This window comes from Cariama cristata, unplaced genomic scaffold, assembly GCF_000690535.1.
Source record: "Cariama cristata isolate BGI_N322 unplaced genomic scaffold, ASM69053v1 scaffold27636, whole genome shotgun sequence".
Classification (NCBI taxonomy): domain Eukaryota; kingdom Metazoa; phylum Chordata; class Aves; order Cariamiformes; family Cariamidae; genus Cariama; species Cariama cristata.
Genome location: NW_009622116.1, coordinates 48,142 through 64,935, shown reverse-complemented (window position 1 = coordinate 64,935; position 16,794 = coordinate 48,142). Strand labels below are relative to the sequence as shown.

The window sequence follows — 16,794 nt, the reverse complement described above, 5'->3', positions numbered from 1 at the left end:
AAGACACAAAACACTTTAACAACAGAAGAGATTTGGTATTAATGACCATTCACATTTAGACAAAGGAGCATATGAAAGAGCCAATGTGGAATAAGTTTCCCATATATTACTTGCATGTATGCATAACCTGTATTTCTGTAGAGTTACTGATTCTGTTTACTAATACTGAGTTTGAGAGAGATTTAGGACTACCATATTATAGTTTGCCATTCTTTCACAGTATCCTCTTTTAATACTTAAGAAAAAGTCTATAGTTAGATACATGCCTGCAATGCTGCAGCATTCCAAAAAGGTGCTTAGTGGAAGAATGTTCAAATGACTCTCCCTTGCTTTGTATGCGTGCTAGTTCAGGATTGGAAAGATGGAGTACGATGCCTACCTAAGGTCCTTACTACTGAGGGATATTATAAGGACAGTTTTAAAGAAGGTGGGGTGGGAGAGTGAGGGCTGGACAGTATTGTGTTAATTTTTACGTGTAAATTTGATGTGGTTAACTGAATTGAAGTCTTTCAGAGGTAAAGGCCCATTATTTAGGAACCCAGTGTTTGCCATGTGCTTTTGACATTATTCATGAGTAGACCCATTAACTTGGGAGGTGTATCTGATGTTTAAGCTAAGTGGGATTTGAGTCTAAATCAATAATCTTCCCCCTAGATATTCATGGTTTTATGTATTTTACTTTAAAGTCTAGATTGAATTGGGATTAAGTTTTTAAGTGTAAAGGGTACATTTAGGGCACCGTGTAGCCCGAGAAAGCGCAGTGAGAAGAAATTATACCATGTCTTTGGCTTTATTTTCCCTCTTCTGGAAGAAAATAAGCAGTGGGGATTGCTAGTGTTATTTTCAAGGTAGAGGCAACTTTTGCTCAAACGTTCTGCCACCATTCTTTGCTGTGCTGTGCGCTAGAAGCAGAGCAATGTGTTTCTCACCCAGCTCCCCCTCTCTGGCTGCTCACTCATGAAGCTCGAAGCTCCCAGCCAATACACACTCTGCTATTCCACGCAGCTTGCTCCTGACTACTTCTGGGAACCTGGTCCATTGCTGCACTTAAGAGGTGACAACAGAACCCATCCTCCCCTCTAGAACAACACAGCGGAAGATTGCGATATAACCCATGATCTGTTACAGCTCCTAGAAACTTAAGTTGCTGTTCATCCAGCCCGTTCTTATACTGACGCAGGAGGAGGAGCACAGTGGATGTTATTGTGTTTTTACACTATGTCAAAACACGTAACTCATTGCTTTGGCATGTTTCTGTAAATCAAGCCTGAAAGAACATTTGAATATTTTTCCATTTCTTTTTTCCTGGAGATAGAATTTATGGCTTCATTTACAGGATCACTAAACGTTTGCAGATAGATTAAATGAGTGCTCTTCATGGTAAAAAGACACAGTCATTGGGAAAGATAAATAAAGCAAACTACGCTGATGTGTATGCAGACAGGCCGTCCTAGGAATAAACTAGAGAACGCTCACATGATCCATGCTTAGCTAGATTTTCCAGCAGAAAGATGTTTGAAAAGAGAACACATCTGTTTTCTATTATGTCTAATACTGTTAGTAGAAAAGTTTCAAACTCTCAGAACACAAATCTTTATGCAGTTAAAAAACAAACAAAAAAAACCCAGTAACTTTTGTTATCCCTGTAAAGTTAAGGAAAAAAAAAAGTTTGTTAACAGGAAGTTAGTGTCATGTCTAAATGAAGTGATTTTCATTTTATTTGAAAGAGTTTTTTTTGTGTTTTCTCATGTTCTTTGTGTAGTTAGTAACCTAGCGACACAGAGGAAAAACAGATTGGGCACACCCTTTTCTCAAGCAGAAAAATGCAGCCACAAATGAACAGTGCAGCAAATTGTTTAATCATGTTTAAGTATTTGCCATAGTTAAATAATTTCTAGATTGTTTGAATCCTCCTACAGCTGTACCCTTTTGTGTGAATTCTTTTCCACGTCAGAGTGGCTGTGCATAGTTGCAGATTTTCCTTGCACATGTCGTATGCAAGATCCAGCCTGGTTAAGATTCAGTTTTGGGGGTTTCTGCCTTGTACAAAATAGCATTGTTTCTTTTTTAAAGTTTTGTCTTGCAAAGGGTATTGTCAAATAACTAAAGAAGATAAGAATAGTTGGTTTGTTCTTAATAAAATTTTTAAAACACAGCACAAATAGCAGAGGGTGGGTGTTGGGTCTTGTAGCATAGAATCTATAATGGAACATATACACTGAGAAAGAAAGGTTTAGTGTAGCAACTACAACTGCAGTGTGGAATCAAGTTTGCTGATGAGAATAATCAGTATAAAAGTCTGCCAAAATAAACCATTAAAAATAAGTCAAAATAATTTACATGCTTGACTCTCAGAGCATTAAAATCACTGGCCTTCTGGTAAAAGTAGCATGTAAGCAGCTGGAGGACATGATATGATAAAGAATTTAGTATATATTGCTACCTTCAAACAGAGGAGGAGTAATAAAATGGTTGGTACTGTGAGTTAGCATTTCCTGATCCAGGCATGGGTGTGAAGTTTCACTTCTCTTGGTTATTTGGGCAGCTAACAGGAAGTGCTAACCACAGCACTAACGAATTAATTAGCTTTGGCACAAATGCAACACTGTGTTTAATAGTTGGTCATCAGTAGTTCAGTGATTTCGTGCTGATAAACTAAGTATTTCCCTTTGAGTACTGGAGGGAAAGTATCATAGGCCTAGTAGTGATAAGGTATATTTGAAATGGTTTAAAATCTGCTTCTAAGTGTGGACTCTGCATTTATCTTTGGTGTCTTATTCAGTGGTAGAACAGAATGTTTAAACTACTTGTGGCAGGACAGGTTTTTTGCTTTAGTTCTGCAAAGTTGGGAAAGTTGAAGACACCTCGCTGACTGGGCACTATACGTATACAAGTCTTAGGGATGGCCAGAAAGGTATTTAAGCAGATTTAAGAAGCAATACTCATTGCTGTGTACTGCTAAAACAGTTGATGAGCAAAAGGTCAGAGGATGTATTGAGCTATCCAAAAGCATAAACTGTCCTACTTGGTGGTGTCGAGAGACCAGTGTGATCTGGAATTAAACGGGCAAATGACTGCTTAGGCAAGAGGAAGAAAGCTGAAATGGCTCCAGCAAAGAGCAGTGTCCTTTGAGGATGAATAGGTGACAGAAAATCTTTTCAGCTCTGGTGGAAGGAAAGGACTCCTTGTTACTTTGAAAGTCGTGGCTTCAGAGGGAGATTGCATGCAATCCTGCCTGAGGGTAAAAAGTCTTCAGAGTTCAGAGGAACACAGCAGCTTCACAGTAGTCATGCACAGAACTGGGGGTCTAGTTACATATTAGAAGCGAGTACAGTAGCAGACCTTGCAGCAAAGCATTAAACAGCAATTAACTATTAATGGACGTGGTGTAACAACAGTTGCTGCTATCTGACTTGGTCTTACCCGACTTAGCCCAAAGATTAGACACCTGAGAGAAGCATCTCAGGAAAAAGGCCCTCTCCAAGACCTGTAAAAGCAACAAAGGTGAGACCTAGCGATGACCTTGAGGCATTCCTTGTTACTTTTGAAAATACTACTTCAGCCGTTGAGTAGCTGTTAGATCAAAACCAGGCTAGACATTGCACTGGGCAACCTGTTCTAGCTGACTCTGCTTAAGGAGAGGGGCTGGACTAGATGATCTTGAGTGGTGCCTTCCAACCTCATCAGTTCTGTGGTTCTCCTAAGGGAGGGGGGAAACATCCCAAATCCAGTGAACAGGACCACTTTGGGGAAAGCAAAAGACTAACTCCCTAAAGCTTAGAATGTAGCTAAAGCTTATAGGAAGGCTAAGATAGTGTATACACTGAGTATTAGATTTCTCACTCTTCCTAGAGTGGAAAAAGACTGGAAACTATTGTTGCCCAACCTGTTAAAGGAGGGAGAAACAAAGGACTTTAAAGGCAACTAGTAGGAAGCAGATAGTCTATGTAACTGACTCCCTCTTCAATCTTCTGAAGGTGATCAGAATTTTAAAAACTATTACTGTGTATTCAAATGTGTGCACAGTTATCATTTGCACAGGACAGGTGAGGATGTAGTAATGGAAATTTACGCTGGAAAATTTCAAAAGTCCTACAGTTGAACAGCTGTTCTTGACTTAATGTCACCAGATAGGAGGGTGTGGTTGCTGAAACAGTTGATTTGAGACTGGATGACTTCTGAACTGAAGTTCTTTTTGGAGTTCATGTAAGTCACTCCAGCTCATACCAAATCACAATAGCAAGTCTACAAAATTTTTCTACGAATATACACAGGAAAAGATTTTTTTTACCTTTCTCTAGAATCAGATTTGGCCTAGCTGGTTTTGGGTAGTTGTGTTGGGTTTTTCCCTTCTATGATACCTCAAACTATGTGTTTCTCTCTTTTATTCTCAAATGGAAAGGCGTAGTCACTGTTGAAGTATTTTGGGAAAACAAGAATATTTGGAATTGAAAGTTTTTATTAATTAATTTTGCATTGAAGGGAAAAGAGTGAAGTTAAGTTGGTTTCTTTCAGTCTCCAGCTGTATAAATTAAAGCATTTGTTCCTTCCAGCTCTAGAAATAGTTTCTCATTTGCTTATATTATACTTGCTTTCAAAACTATTAACATGTTAGAAGGCTATCTAATAAAGAGAAAAATGCATTAAGCTACCTAGTATTTTTTTCTCTTCACTGCTTTAGGATTTGCAATCATTATGGAATGAACCTTTTCTGCTTTTTTTGACTGTTGAATAATATCAGTGTCTGCATGACACCTGCTCTTTAAAAGAGTATGGTCAAATATAGAGGGAGATGTTCTCTTTGGTGTGTAATGTCAGACTTAGTTCACTTCTATATACCACTAATTTCTGGAATGTTGAACCCATAGGGGAAAAAATAAAGCCTCTTTCTGTTTGAGGGAGACCATCTGCTGTTGTTTCCTGAGCTGGGTAGACATTACTGTTTAGTGTCCAGATTTGCTACATCAAATTGTAATGTCAAATAATACTGCGGTTGAAGGGATAAATAATACCACTGCATGTATATCTGGTGTTCCAAATCTAGGTTTGTCTTGTGGGTTGAATGCAATTTTGATTGCATAACAGGAGAAATTGCTTCTTAAGCTCCCTAAAGTTGAGAAATGGGTGGAGTCAGTGTTTCGGCTAACGTCCACCTCTGTGCAACAATTTGTAAAAAGTGAAAATGTATGTAGACTTAATCTAATTCTCACTGAAATAACTAAGTGTATTTCCATAGTTTTTTTAAAGGACACTGGATCAAGACTACAATACTGAATCCAGGTGTCTGTTCAGTAAAGGGAGGAGAGGCAGGTGTTAGAAATGGCATCAGAGTTTCAGTTACAGTCATCTTAAAGTTTAGTACAGCTTCATGCATTTCCTTTGTAGCATGGCCTGATCTTAAACTGCTTTTCACATCTAGCCCATCCTGTGTATGTGATGGATATGTAAGGCATAACTGGAATATTACTGTACTTGGGTAATTTGGGGGGCAGAAGTGAAAGGTTTGAGTAGTGAGTCAAAACTATCAAAAAGACAACTGGGATTGGATTGGAGGAGTGAGATGAATTGGGAAAGCAGAGTTGACTGAGGGGGTGACAGCACCAAAGTAATTCTAACAGGTCATTCAAACAGAAAGTGTAGTTATGTTTTGTGCACAGCTGAACGAAAGTTGTAATGTGTAATACCTGGCATGTGTATTTGCAGGAAATTAATGTTATATACTTACCTATCCTAATGTACTTTGCAAAAAGTAAATTCTATTCTCATCACATAGCTCCTGAAAATAGCTATATTAATGCTCTTGCTCCATGTCAAAAAATGCCCTTGCATCCTTAGCTTCTCCATGAAAAAGCACTGTAATGTATTCAAAGGGACCTCAGTTAAGTTCTCCATGTACAGATCTTTTTTTCCACTTTGGCAGCAAAGCTGCTATTTTGTTTGTAAAACATGTTCTTTGTAATATTTGCAGGGTGAAATTCTCTTGGGTTTTTTTCATTGGCAAAAATCTCAGTTATTCAAATAATCCACATCAGTATAGGAATAAATTCTTATTATGTACTATGGGAATTAAATCAGTGCCAGATATCGTGAGACCAATGCCACATGTTAGAAACTCTGCCTAAAAGTTTCTCAGGTTAAAAGTGCATGCACTTTTCACTTTTTTGAAGAGGATGGAGGGGACAGATGCAGTCCCAAAGTAGGCAAAAGTAGCTCAGGAGAGTCTACCACATAATGTCAGATCTCCTTGGCAGCTTCCTTTAGTAGACCTCTCTAGAGCCATATCGGAAGATTCTGAGGATTTAGAGGCAAGGAGATGAACCTGTTCCAAAATGTAGAGTATGGGCAAGAAGGTTAATTTTGTGAAGCCTACAGTAAGCACATTGATTGCATTTGTTCTGTTGATTGTTTTCATTACAGAGATGTGTCTGTGTCTTTTTGTGTCTCTTTCTGTGTAGCGCAACAGCTGTCATATCTAGCTTTTATGCAGTACTTCTCATCTGAGAGTTTGCAAAGCTATATAGGAAAAGAAAGTATTACATCCTTTAGTTTACCAATGAGAATTCAATGACTGAAACAAGTGACATGGCTGTTCAAAGTGACACAGAAGGTGATTTTTAAAAATACACATAAAATCTCTTTAAATTTAGGTTTGTAACCTCCTTTAGGTTAAAGCTGTGTCTTCTGTAAAAAACACCAGCACATTTAAGTGCAGTGAAACAGAAAATACAAATTAGCAGTACACAATCATTAGATAACATTTGCAGTGATCTTTTGTTGTGTCTTGGGTTTTCAAGTCATGGCTGGAGTTATTTGGTCGACTAACAGACACTAGCAATTTGATGTATACTTTCATTCTAATAATGATTTTTATTTTATTTCAGATTAATTGGCAGTGCATCTGTTGCACTTAAGGATCTTGTAGGTAACCAAAGCAGATCTTTTCCCTTCAAACTCATACCTCTCCTAAATGAAAGGGGACAAGAAACTGGAGTGAGTGGCTTACATTTCCGTATTTTACTGTATTCTTGATCAAAATGCTCCAGCAACAGGGCTAATAGAGCAACAAAAATATTTTCAAGTTATTTTTACTTTAGAAATTAAATTCTTGGATTTTTGTAGCAAATGCTCCAGACAGAGGAGATTTATAACAAGATATGTCTATACCATCTGAGTTTGTTTAATATCCTTTAACGTAGATAAATTGTTTTCTGTATATGTGTTATGTGTTTGTATATATGTGTTATAAATATTATGGGCCATAGAGTATGGATGGAAATCAGTCTGATACTGAAAAAGAGCATTTTCCTAAGCACCAGATGGAGTTCTCATATGCACTTTTTTGCTGTATTCTTTCCAATAACCACCTGTGTCATAGCACTTATTCTAGAAAGCACATAATCATGTACATTCTCACTCCCAGCTCAGTTCAGAAAGTTACACAAGAACTTGCTTAACTTGGTTTAGCACGTGTTTAAATTTAACAGAGTTATTAACTGGTTATTAACTTAGTTACTAATTAAGTAGTTTCTAGAACTGGGACCTTACTGTGTTTGTGCAGTCTAACTGTTAAGGCACTTCATATTGCATTCTAGTACACTTAATAATAAGAGGCTTTAAGGGTAATTTCAGTATCTCATCAGCTGTAGTTTAATATCATAGTTAGTTGCTTACAGGGTTGGGCTTTTTTTGCTGACTCCTCATGTTACTGTGGCAACTAGGAGTAATAATGGTTTGTTCAATAATCCAAAACCGCAGTCAAGTACAAAAAGAAAATTCTATAATTAGAATGGAAAATGACATGGTGTTTTTCTTCCAGGATGGAGGTATGAACAAGCAATTAGAAGAGCCAGATAGGAAATTTCACTTATGGTTCAGACTTGTTTTGTTGTTGATCAGATAGTGTTATTTCTTACTGCCTTTGTTTTTCCGTCTGCAAATTTAGGATGTTACCTGGTCTGCCATGAGTATTGTGTAACTAACTAAATTAACATTTGTAGAACATCTTACATACTTGTATTGCGAGAGATTTTTCTGAATATAAACAGTGATTCCATTTGTTAGATATTATTTTAGAACCTATTCCATTAGCTGCAAATTGTGTAATCTTTATTGTTTGTATGTATATATAGCTTAATAACAGTTTATTAATTTACTAATAACTGAAATTTTATTATAAACTGTGCTGTGACTATGAATAGTTAACTGTTCATGTACAGTGTTAGAACAACTTACTGCTTTAAATCAATTGTTGTGAATACTTTGTGCTAGGTAAAAAAATGTGTATTTCTCTATAGGCAACAATTGATTTGGTAGTAGGATATGAGCCACCAGCTGGACCTGCAAATCCAAATGATCCAGGAGGGACCAATATACAAGAAGGTATTTCAATCTTTTCTCAGAACATTATTGTTAAAAGATCATGGAGATATTTAAGATAAGCCAGGAAAGTGATTCAACGGCATTGTTCATCAGAAAAAAATGTAACTAGAAGCAAACATGTCAAGACTGTCAGATCGTGATTTTAAAGAAATTAAGGATGATTCAGAACTACAGCTAGGAAGGAGACCGGCATTTCCTGACATACAATGGTTTTTAGCATCATTTTCTCCAGTTGAATCAGGTTACAAAAGAATAATGTTGCTTAAAAGCTTTTCTAAATGGCTTTGTTTAGGAAAGAAAGGTGTTTGAATGCTCAAGGAAAGAGCAATTCTCTGCTGTAATGCTAGGGCTAACCAGAAAAGCAGGGAAGTCACAGTTTTTTAAAAATACGTTGTTTTACTTTCGATGTCAGGGAGCTTTGTGAAAAGGTTTTCTTAAACTATAAAACTTTTTTTTCTGTAGAATAAGTAAGTTTTGAAAGACACTGTTGCATCTTATATTAGGCTTGATATTTGACTAGCCTATGAAATATTGTGATCAGTAGGCAATAGTCTTTGGTCTCTTTAGATCATATTAACCAGGCTTTTGCTGAGAGTTTTTTTGAGATCCCCTGGTTTTCCAGACTCTTGAAAGAACTGTGAAGTAACAACAGGTTTTTGCAGCTGACAGGCAAGTAATTGCCCTAATATCCAGGCTGTGTTTGTACAGAAAGAAGTAAATGTAATAAATATTATATACTTGAGGAGAAATAAATCAGTTTGACCAATAAGTTGTGCCAGGGGAGGTTTAGATTGGATATTAGGAAAAATTTCTTCACTGAAAGGGTTGTCAGGCACTGGAACTGGCTGCCCAGGGAAGTGGTAGAGTCACCATCCCTGGAGGCATGTAAAAGACATGTAGGTGTGGTGCTTAGGACACGGTTTAGGGGTGGACTTGGCAGTGCTAGGTTTACGGTTGGACTCGATGATCTTAAAGGTGCTTTCCAACCTAAACGATTCTACGATTCTATGATTAACTGCTGATAGATAATAACATAAGAAGGAAAACATTGAAATGAGGAATCTTCTGGGGGGAAATTTTGATTCCACTGACTTCACTGAGAGGTGTTCTTGGGGATTGGAAGGATAGGTAATGCAAGCACAAAAGCTGTGTGTTAAATTACTACACTTGGAAATAATTTTATAGAAATGTGAACTTAAGGCTAAAAATGCAAATTGACTTAAATGAGATTATTTTGATAGCTTTTTAAAAATGTACTTGAACTATAAAGTAATACAGGAAAAAAGAACATGGCAGGTTTTTAGGTAGTATCCAGCAACTGCATGAAAATTATTTCAGTGCAAATTATCAAACACACCTTAGTTAATTATTGTAAATACCTGTTCCCTATGAAATGAAATCACCTCCCCAGCTGAGATTGCTACAGCTCAGTTTCAGAAATTAAAAATGAAGTACTAAGTCAGGATGTGTAATCAGTCAGTTGCATGGATCCATCCAGGCAGATGGATTTTTGAGAGATGTTAGGAAGGTGGGGTCTTCCGGTTATAAAATACATGGTACGTCAACCTCTGTGTTTTTATATGTCTCTTACAAGGATCACTGAGGACTTCATTATGCAAAGTGATCATCACCCTGTGTTGGCAAACTAATTCATAAAGTTAACAAACATTCTGTTAATGCTAACCATCAGAGACACAGCTTGTTTTTCCTGTAGATTTTACCATAGTCACTGTCCTTCAGTTAAGAAAAGAAGCTGGAAACACAAGGGAGTGACACACTTTTGTGGTCTAGATATTTACAGATCCTGTTTTGCAATACTGAAATCTCACTGTATAATCCAGCATTGTAGTGTCATGTGGTTGTAGAACAGTCTTCCACAGAGGTATTGTGATTTCTGAACTGTCAAAGAGGCTTACTAAGAAACTTTAACTTATTCCACAGGTAGATGCTGTGGAGGAGGATTCAGAGTTTTATTTTGGATGGCAGATCCTAAATGTCTTCACATTTTCAAGATTCTAAAGTAAAAAAACAATGCTATGCTATAGCCTAGTCTTGCTGCTGGGAAACAGCTTCATCTAGAATAAAATTAATCACTTCTGGTCTATTGTGAGCTAGTTTGGTGATGATTACAGCTGAACTGTACTTTTCTAAAACTTCAATCGATTGATTCAAAAAAGTGTATGGGAATTGTATTAGATACTCTGCATCCTGAAGAGGGACAGATCTACAGTTAATTTGGTTAGGATATAAATTTGTTCTTAAGCAGGCTAAAATCACTCGCTTTCAAAGGAGTTGGAAGCATGTGGTTAGCAAAAAAAATGTTAAAATGAGATAATACAATTTAAGTGGAACTCTTGGATATCAAACTCTTACTCCTGTAACTTTAACATCAACCTGTACTATTTGTTATTAATTGCTCTGGTTTTTTACTGTATGAGATGGAGAAGATGATGGAGGTTATGAGGATGGCTTGGATGGTCCAGTTGGTGGTATCACACCAACAGTTCCAAGTGGCACAAAGGAAGCCCAGCTAGCTAAACGCATCACCAAAGGAAAGAAAACGCGGAGAATCCTTTCTAACAAACCACAAGATTTCCAGGTAATAGATTTATTAAATGTTGCATGTTCCCTTTTTCTGCCTGGCATGACATTGCTCCTTTTACATAGCCTGAACATAATTTAATGGCAGATTGTGCAAATCTAATGCACTGTAGAGACCATTAGCCTCTTCATTTGAAAGCCTGTATTTCAAAAGTATTCTTCAAATTTGCTTGTTACATAGATGTCCAATTTTGTATAGTTCTGACTGAAGTCTAGATGAACCTTATTTATTTTATAGTTGTATAGATTTGAAACTACAATAGCAGCTTTAAAAATAAGTAGTAAAAGCAAGTAAAAAAAAATTTACTGAAACAATTATCCCAAATTGTCATGTAAAATTCAAGTAAAAGTATACTTGCTATCATAATTAAGTTGGAAAGTCTTTCCAGTCCATATCTGCCAGCTACTTCAGGTTATGTCTAAATTTTTTGGTGGTATAGTAAGAAATTGTTGTCACCAGGATGATAGATAATACAGGGAATTAATTAATACAAATATTTGAATTAATTTTTTTTTTCAGATTCGTGTTAGAGTCATTGAAGGTCGTCAGTTGCCTGGAAATAACATAAAACCAGTAGTCAAAGTTCATGTTTGTGGCCAGACACACCGAACAAGAATCAAAAGAGGAAACAACCCATATTTTGATGAAGTGAGTGGTATAAGAACACTTAGCTAAAAGCTGATGCTATCAAATGTAGAAAAATAGTTATTACAGCTTTCATTATGATCAATGAATAAGAATTTGCTAATATTTAAGGGTAATTATGGCTAATACGCATTTCTCAGTTCCCAGTCCCTTTCTTTATGTATTTGGATCACTAAACACATCTCTATAGCTGGCAGTGTTAGCAAATAAAGCTATCTAGAAGAAAGTGGAACTTCAGCTGAGATAATACGGAACATGTTCTTTGATACAGTTGGCGATGTGACATAATAATGACTTTAGTTGTGTACAGGTTATAAAATCACATAAAAATTAATTGGGAATCATTGTAGACCTCTATGGTGTGTGCAGATGAGCTTTCACTGCAATGCTTTGGGTCAATAAGACTGCCACACAGAATCTGGAAATGTCATTGCCATGCTAGCCATGATTTGCAAAAGCACAACTAGACTTCTTTGTCCAGACAAGGATCTCTACATCAAACACACTGAAATACAGGAGAGAATTCAAAGCCATATAAACGACACAAGAATGATTCTATGTCTGGAAGACTAATGTTACAAACTTAAGCTTAATAGATAGAATGCTGGGGGATAACTCATTATCTGGATGTGGAAAATTCAGAAGATTTTGGAACTGGGTGGCAAGCATGTTTAACACATGTAGGCAGAAACAAGGAAGTTATAAAACTCAGACTTGAACTAAGCTGTAGGTAGCAGTCAAGATTTATGAAGCAGAGGTAAAAAACAGGGAAGGGAAGAAAGCCAGTTGCACCTTGTATTGAATGAATTCCTAGGCAGTCTCAGTATCCCGACTAGGCTAAAAATGGAATAGGAGGGACCATGTTTATGTACCCTTCCCTTCCCTTCTGTTGGGTAAAGTACTGACTGGAGTATAGCTGGGCTCAAAGACCAAATTAGTGAGGCATATACTATTAATAAAACAAATAAGCTAATAAATAGTATTTTTCTCTTCATGCTGTCAAACTATCAGGTTTATTCCTGTGGCCTTGAACCTCAAAGATGCAAATCATTGCAATCACTATCACCAGTAGCCCTAAACAAGACCTTTTTGACAGCTACAACAGAGATGGCTAGACCAGGACTGCATGTCCTGAAAAATGAACCAACTTTGTAATTCCCGAAGTTGTTCCTCTGAGGAAAATGTGAAGTGCAGAGCAAGGAGCAAGGGCAGTGCTGAAAGTTTGCAGCACAGCTATGCCTACTGCATTCATTCAAATGGAAGTTGTGACTGTCTTTGGTTTGTTTTGTACTAAGTTTATTTACTAAATTTAGTTTTTTATTCTGCACTAAATTATCATATAGTGTGTCCAGCAAGGAGGCAGGGTAAAAGTACTATAGCAAGCATGCTTCACAAGCCTCTTAATGTTTTTGCATTTTCTGTTCAGAGAATTATGTATTTGTCATTTTGAGACAGGTTTTTTTGTATGTTTTTACCTTAACAGATATTTTTCTACAATGTCCACATGACTCCTTTAGAGTTGCTTGATGAAACAGTTAGCATTCGGGTAAGAAAAAATGGTGCATGCTCAAAAGGCTGCTGGATGCATATAACATTGTCTGGCCATTTCACTATGTTTAGGAACATTCTTGTTTCATGCTTGTCTGCCCTTTTTAGGTGTATGATTCCTATTCTTTACGAGCAGACTGTCTAATGGGAGAATTTAAGGTGGGTATGAAAAAACTTCCATATCTTGACTAAATTAAATAAAAAGAAAGAAATTTTTTAAGTGCTTGTTTTAACTGTTTACATTTATGTTAGTTTAGCATGGGGCCAAGGAATTACCTGATGATGTCTTGCTTCTCATGCTAGAGACCAATTGCTCAAAGCATTAGTAAACAGTTTTCTTATTTGAGTAGAAGATTATTGTTAAAGAAAATTGTATGTTCTCCAACTTGCATCCAAGAGAAAATACCAAAAAGTAATTTTTTTCCTCAAAAGGTATCAGGGTGATTATTTGGTATGAGGTAGGGTTTGAAGTGGTGATTTTATTAGGTAGCTAATAAGCAGAATAGTGATATGTATGGTGGCATAAAGATACATATTCTCAGCTGATGTGGAAAGGCGTTCCTTTCGTCAGAAGTAAAAGAGATGGTGGAAAAGTTTCTTAGTTAAAGTAATTTCTATGGTTCAGATCATATTGGTGAGATTGTCTTTATTTGTGTTTGTTATGGTCAATGTTAGGAGGTAGACATCTGCCTGTTGAAGGTATTCCTAAAGCCATACAGACAAAGAATTCACATGACAATTGTAATGGCTACTGAGATCCCCTATTGTAACATTTCCAATATCAGTGTTGGCTGTATTTTCTGGTTGCTTATTTTGTACTGCATAAATTCAGTAGGTCTCTAGACCAGCTTTTCACAAAAATACGCAATTGTGGAAGAGTGCTCTTTTCTAAATGAAGCAGTTTCTGCCACAAGGCTAGCTACTTTTGCTTCTTACTGCTTATTATCTATGTAATTTCTAGTGATTCAGATAGTGGTATATTGCTCTGTGGAGGATTGATCATTCACTAAGCAGGTGACAGCATGTCATTCAGCTCCTTTCTATTCCTGCAGGCACACATTCCAGGAGAAAACCCCAAGGTTTTCTACAGAAAATACCCAACGGGTATTTTCTGTAGAAAATCACCCATTCAGACTTTATCTGCAAGGAATACTAGCGCCAATCGCCGTGAGCAAACATACTTACCTTCCTGAACATGTTTGAAAGCCGATATAATGAATACAGTCATGGTATATGTGCACTCTTGTTCAGATTTGACACAGTGGTTAGAAAAATTGCCCATCATCTTCATAAAAGAAAAAGGGAAATATTCATTAAAAAAACTAGCTTCATTTCTGGAACTGAAGGATGATATGTTGAGCACAAAATAGAAACAAGATTTCTGAAAAGCCTGTCTGAACATAAAATAATGGGGGAACATAGGGAATTTAAGAAGCAGTAAACTTGCTCCATCTTCTGTCTCTGATAAATGAAAAAGCTTGGGATCTGAGGAAAGAAGAAAGTAACTACAGCTGTTAGTTCTAAAACATCTTTTCTTGCATTTTCTTCTTGGCTGCTGTATCCATTCAAAATCCCTAATTTTTCAAGGTAAGGCATTTTCTCTTTCCCCTCCCAAGAATATGCTATGTAAACTTTCTTTTGTTTGTGACAAGAGAACAAGGTAGTAGTACTCATTAAAAACTTGAGGGGAATTGCTCTAGCATTTTTCTGTTTTGGTATTTCTTCAGAGGTAATGCCTTTGATCTTCATTTCAGATTGACATTGGCTATGTTTATGATGAACCTGGTAAGTAACAGTTACTTCAGAGCTTCCTTCCTAGCTTGAAACTTGAAGTTGAAACATTTCATTACATTTCTAAAGTAAAAGGAGAAAGTTAATGGAAAATTGTTTGAGATTGCTGCTTTAAGTATTAACTTACAAAAATCCAACAATATATAAGTCCTTTCAGTGGTTTCAATATGAAATACAAGCATGTAAAATTTGGATATTAGTTTTGGTATCAAAGACCTAAAATGTGAAAAATAATGCAAAAATATTTGATAATTATGTCCCTGAATTAGTATGCCACAGCATTTTAATACCACTCGATTTCTTGTTTTGAATGGCACTATTAAGACCTGTCTAGGACAGAATAAATTTTTTAAATAATTAGTTTTAGGATAAAGCATGCTTTTGGAACAGTTGATGTTGATTTTATGACTTCTGCCATTTTATGACTATCTGCCATAGATATTACTGGGGACGAGTGGTGTTATTTGTTTTATTTTAGGCCATGCAGTCATGAGAAAATGGCTTTTGCTGAGTGATCCTGAAGATACAAGTTCAGGAGCTAAAGGCTATATGAAAGTCAGCATGTTTGTCCTGGGAACTGGAGATGAGCCACCAGTAAGCTTCATTTAAATGTTTTTCTTCCCCTTTCCACCCCACGGGTATTTATTAATGTCCCCTCAACATTTTTTGAATACTGTATAATTCACTCTGTGAGCAGTATTTAAAGGTAAGACAAGATTTACAAGTTGTTTCAAGGGCATCCAGTACGAAGTGCCTAATTTAAAGTTTGTTTTGTTATCCTATCCGATTAAGCAACCTCTGGACCAGCTCTGGGTGTGTTGATCTACCATTTGTAGATACTTCACATCCTGGAAGAAGTAGAGATGTGTTAGCCTGGTGTTGCATGCAAGCTAATATGTAATTCTCCTTAGCATAGCTAATCAGGCTGAGCAGCGTATTGATACCAGTTCCAGGACTAAGTCAGGAATATCTCTGCTGCTATGTAATATAGATGAGCCCATAGAGAAACCTGAGTACCAGAAAGTTCCAAATATTTGCCAGGTGAAAATCAGACCCATCAATAGTTACAAGTTAGGCACAAGTAATTTGATGCATATGAAAGCAGGAGGTAGTTTTAACAATCCAGTCCTTAACTGTCTGCTATTCTGTCATGGTAAAAGCAAGCCCTCTTTTCTGTGTGATGTTTTTCTTACTTGACAATTATGTGTAGTTTAAGTTCTGCTGTTCTTCCTGCCTGAGATTTTTACATACTGCTACTCCTCAGTTAAATATAATATGGTCCCTAGAACTATGGAAGATCTCCTTCTTGTTCCATATTAACTCTTCCTTTCTGCTATCCTCATGATTCTTGAAATCAGAAGGATATGTCTAGTTATTTATAGTGAAATCTTTTATTTCCTATTTATTTTCAAAGGAGGAAGTAGTAAGTTCTGGTAAATTATATCAGAGTTGTATGCATTTTCTAATTTGAGTAAGATGCCTTACCACAACATTCATCTTGAGATGAGTATGAAAATTGCATGAAGTTGGCATTGTACAAGTGCCGAAATTGTCATCATATGATGATGATGAGTTTTGAAGTGTGGTTATAATGGGCTCCTACAATTGAGGACTTTAAAGATAAAAATGTAAGTAAAATAGTTTAGGTAGAATTAATTTGTGTGGCTTGATAATTTGATAAAATCTCATTCTTTATAATGAAACTGACAACAGTTTTCTAGCTGAAGAGTATTGTGGGCACCAGTTTAACTAATCACCTTAATTCTCTACATTACTCTGTCTTTCTTATATACCAGATTCTGTGTACCACTGTATCTCCCAACAGGTCG

The 16,794-nt window shown here is 36.5% G+C and overlaps 1 protein-coding gene across 1 annotated transcript in view; it reads left to right on the top strand.

Moving 5' to 3' along the window:
• Positions 1-16,794, top strand: part of MYOF (myoferlin) — a 71,415-nt gene that overhangs the window by 11,156 nt on the left and 43,465 nt on the right. Inside the window, exons 4-12 of the mRNA XM_009702230.1 lie at positions 6,882-6,990; positions 8,295-8,379; positions 10,818-10,978; positions 11,501-11,629; positions 13,110-13,172; positions 13,283-13,333; positions 14,929-14,959; positions 15,444-15,559; positions 16,791-16,794. The exon at positions 16,791-16,794 is cut by the window's right edge and continues 147 nt beyond it. Of these exons, the coding sequence (XP_009700532.1) occupies positions 6,882-6,990; positions 8,295-8,379; positions 10,818-10,978; positions 11,501-11,629; positions 13,110-13,172; positions 13,283-13,333; positions 14,929-14,959; positions 15,444-15,559; positions 16,791-16,794 (749 nt within the window). The remainder of the gene's footprint in view (positions 1-6,881; positions 6,991-8,294; positions 8,380-10,817; positions 10,979-11,500; positions 11,630-13,109; positions 13,173-13,282; positions 13,334-14,928; positions 14,960-15,443; positions 15,560-16,790) is intronic.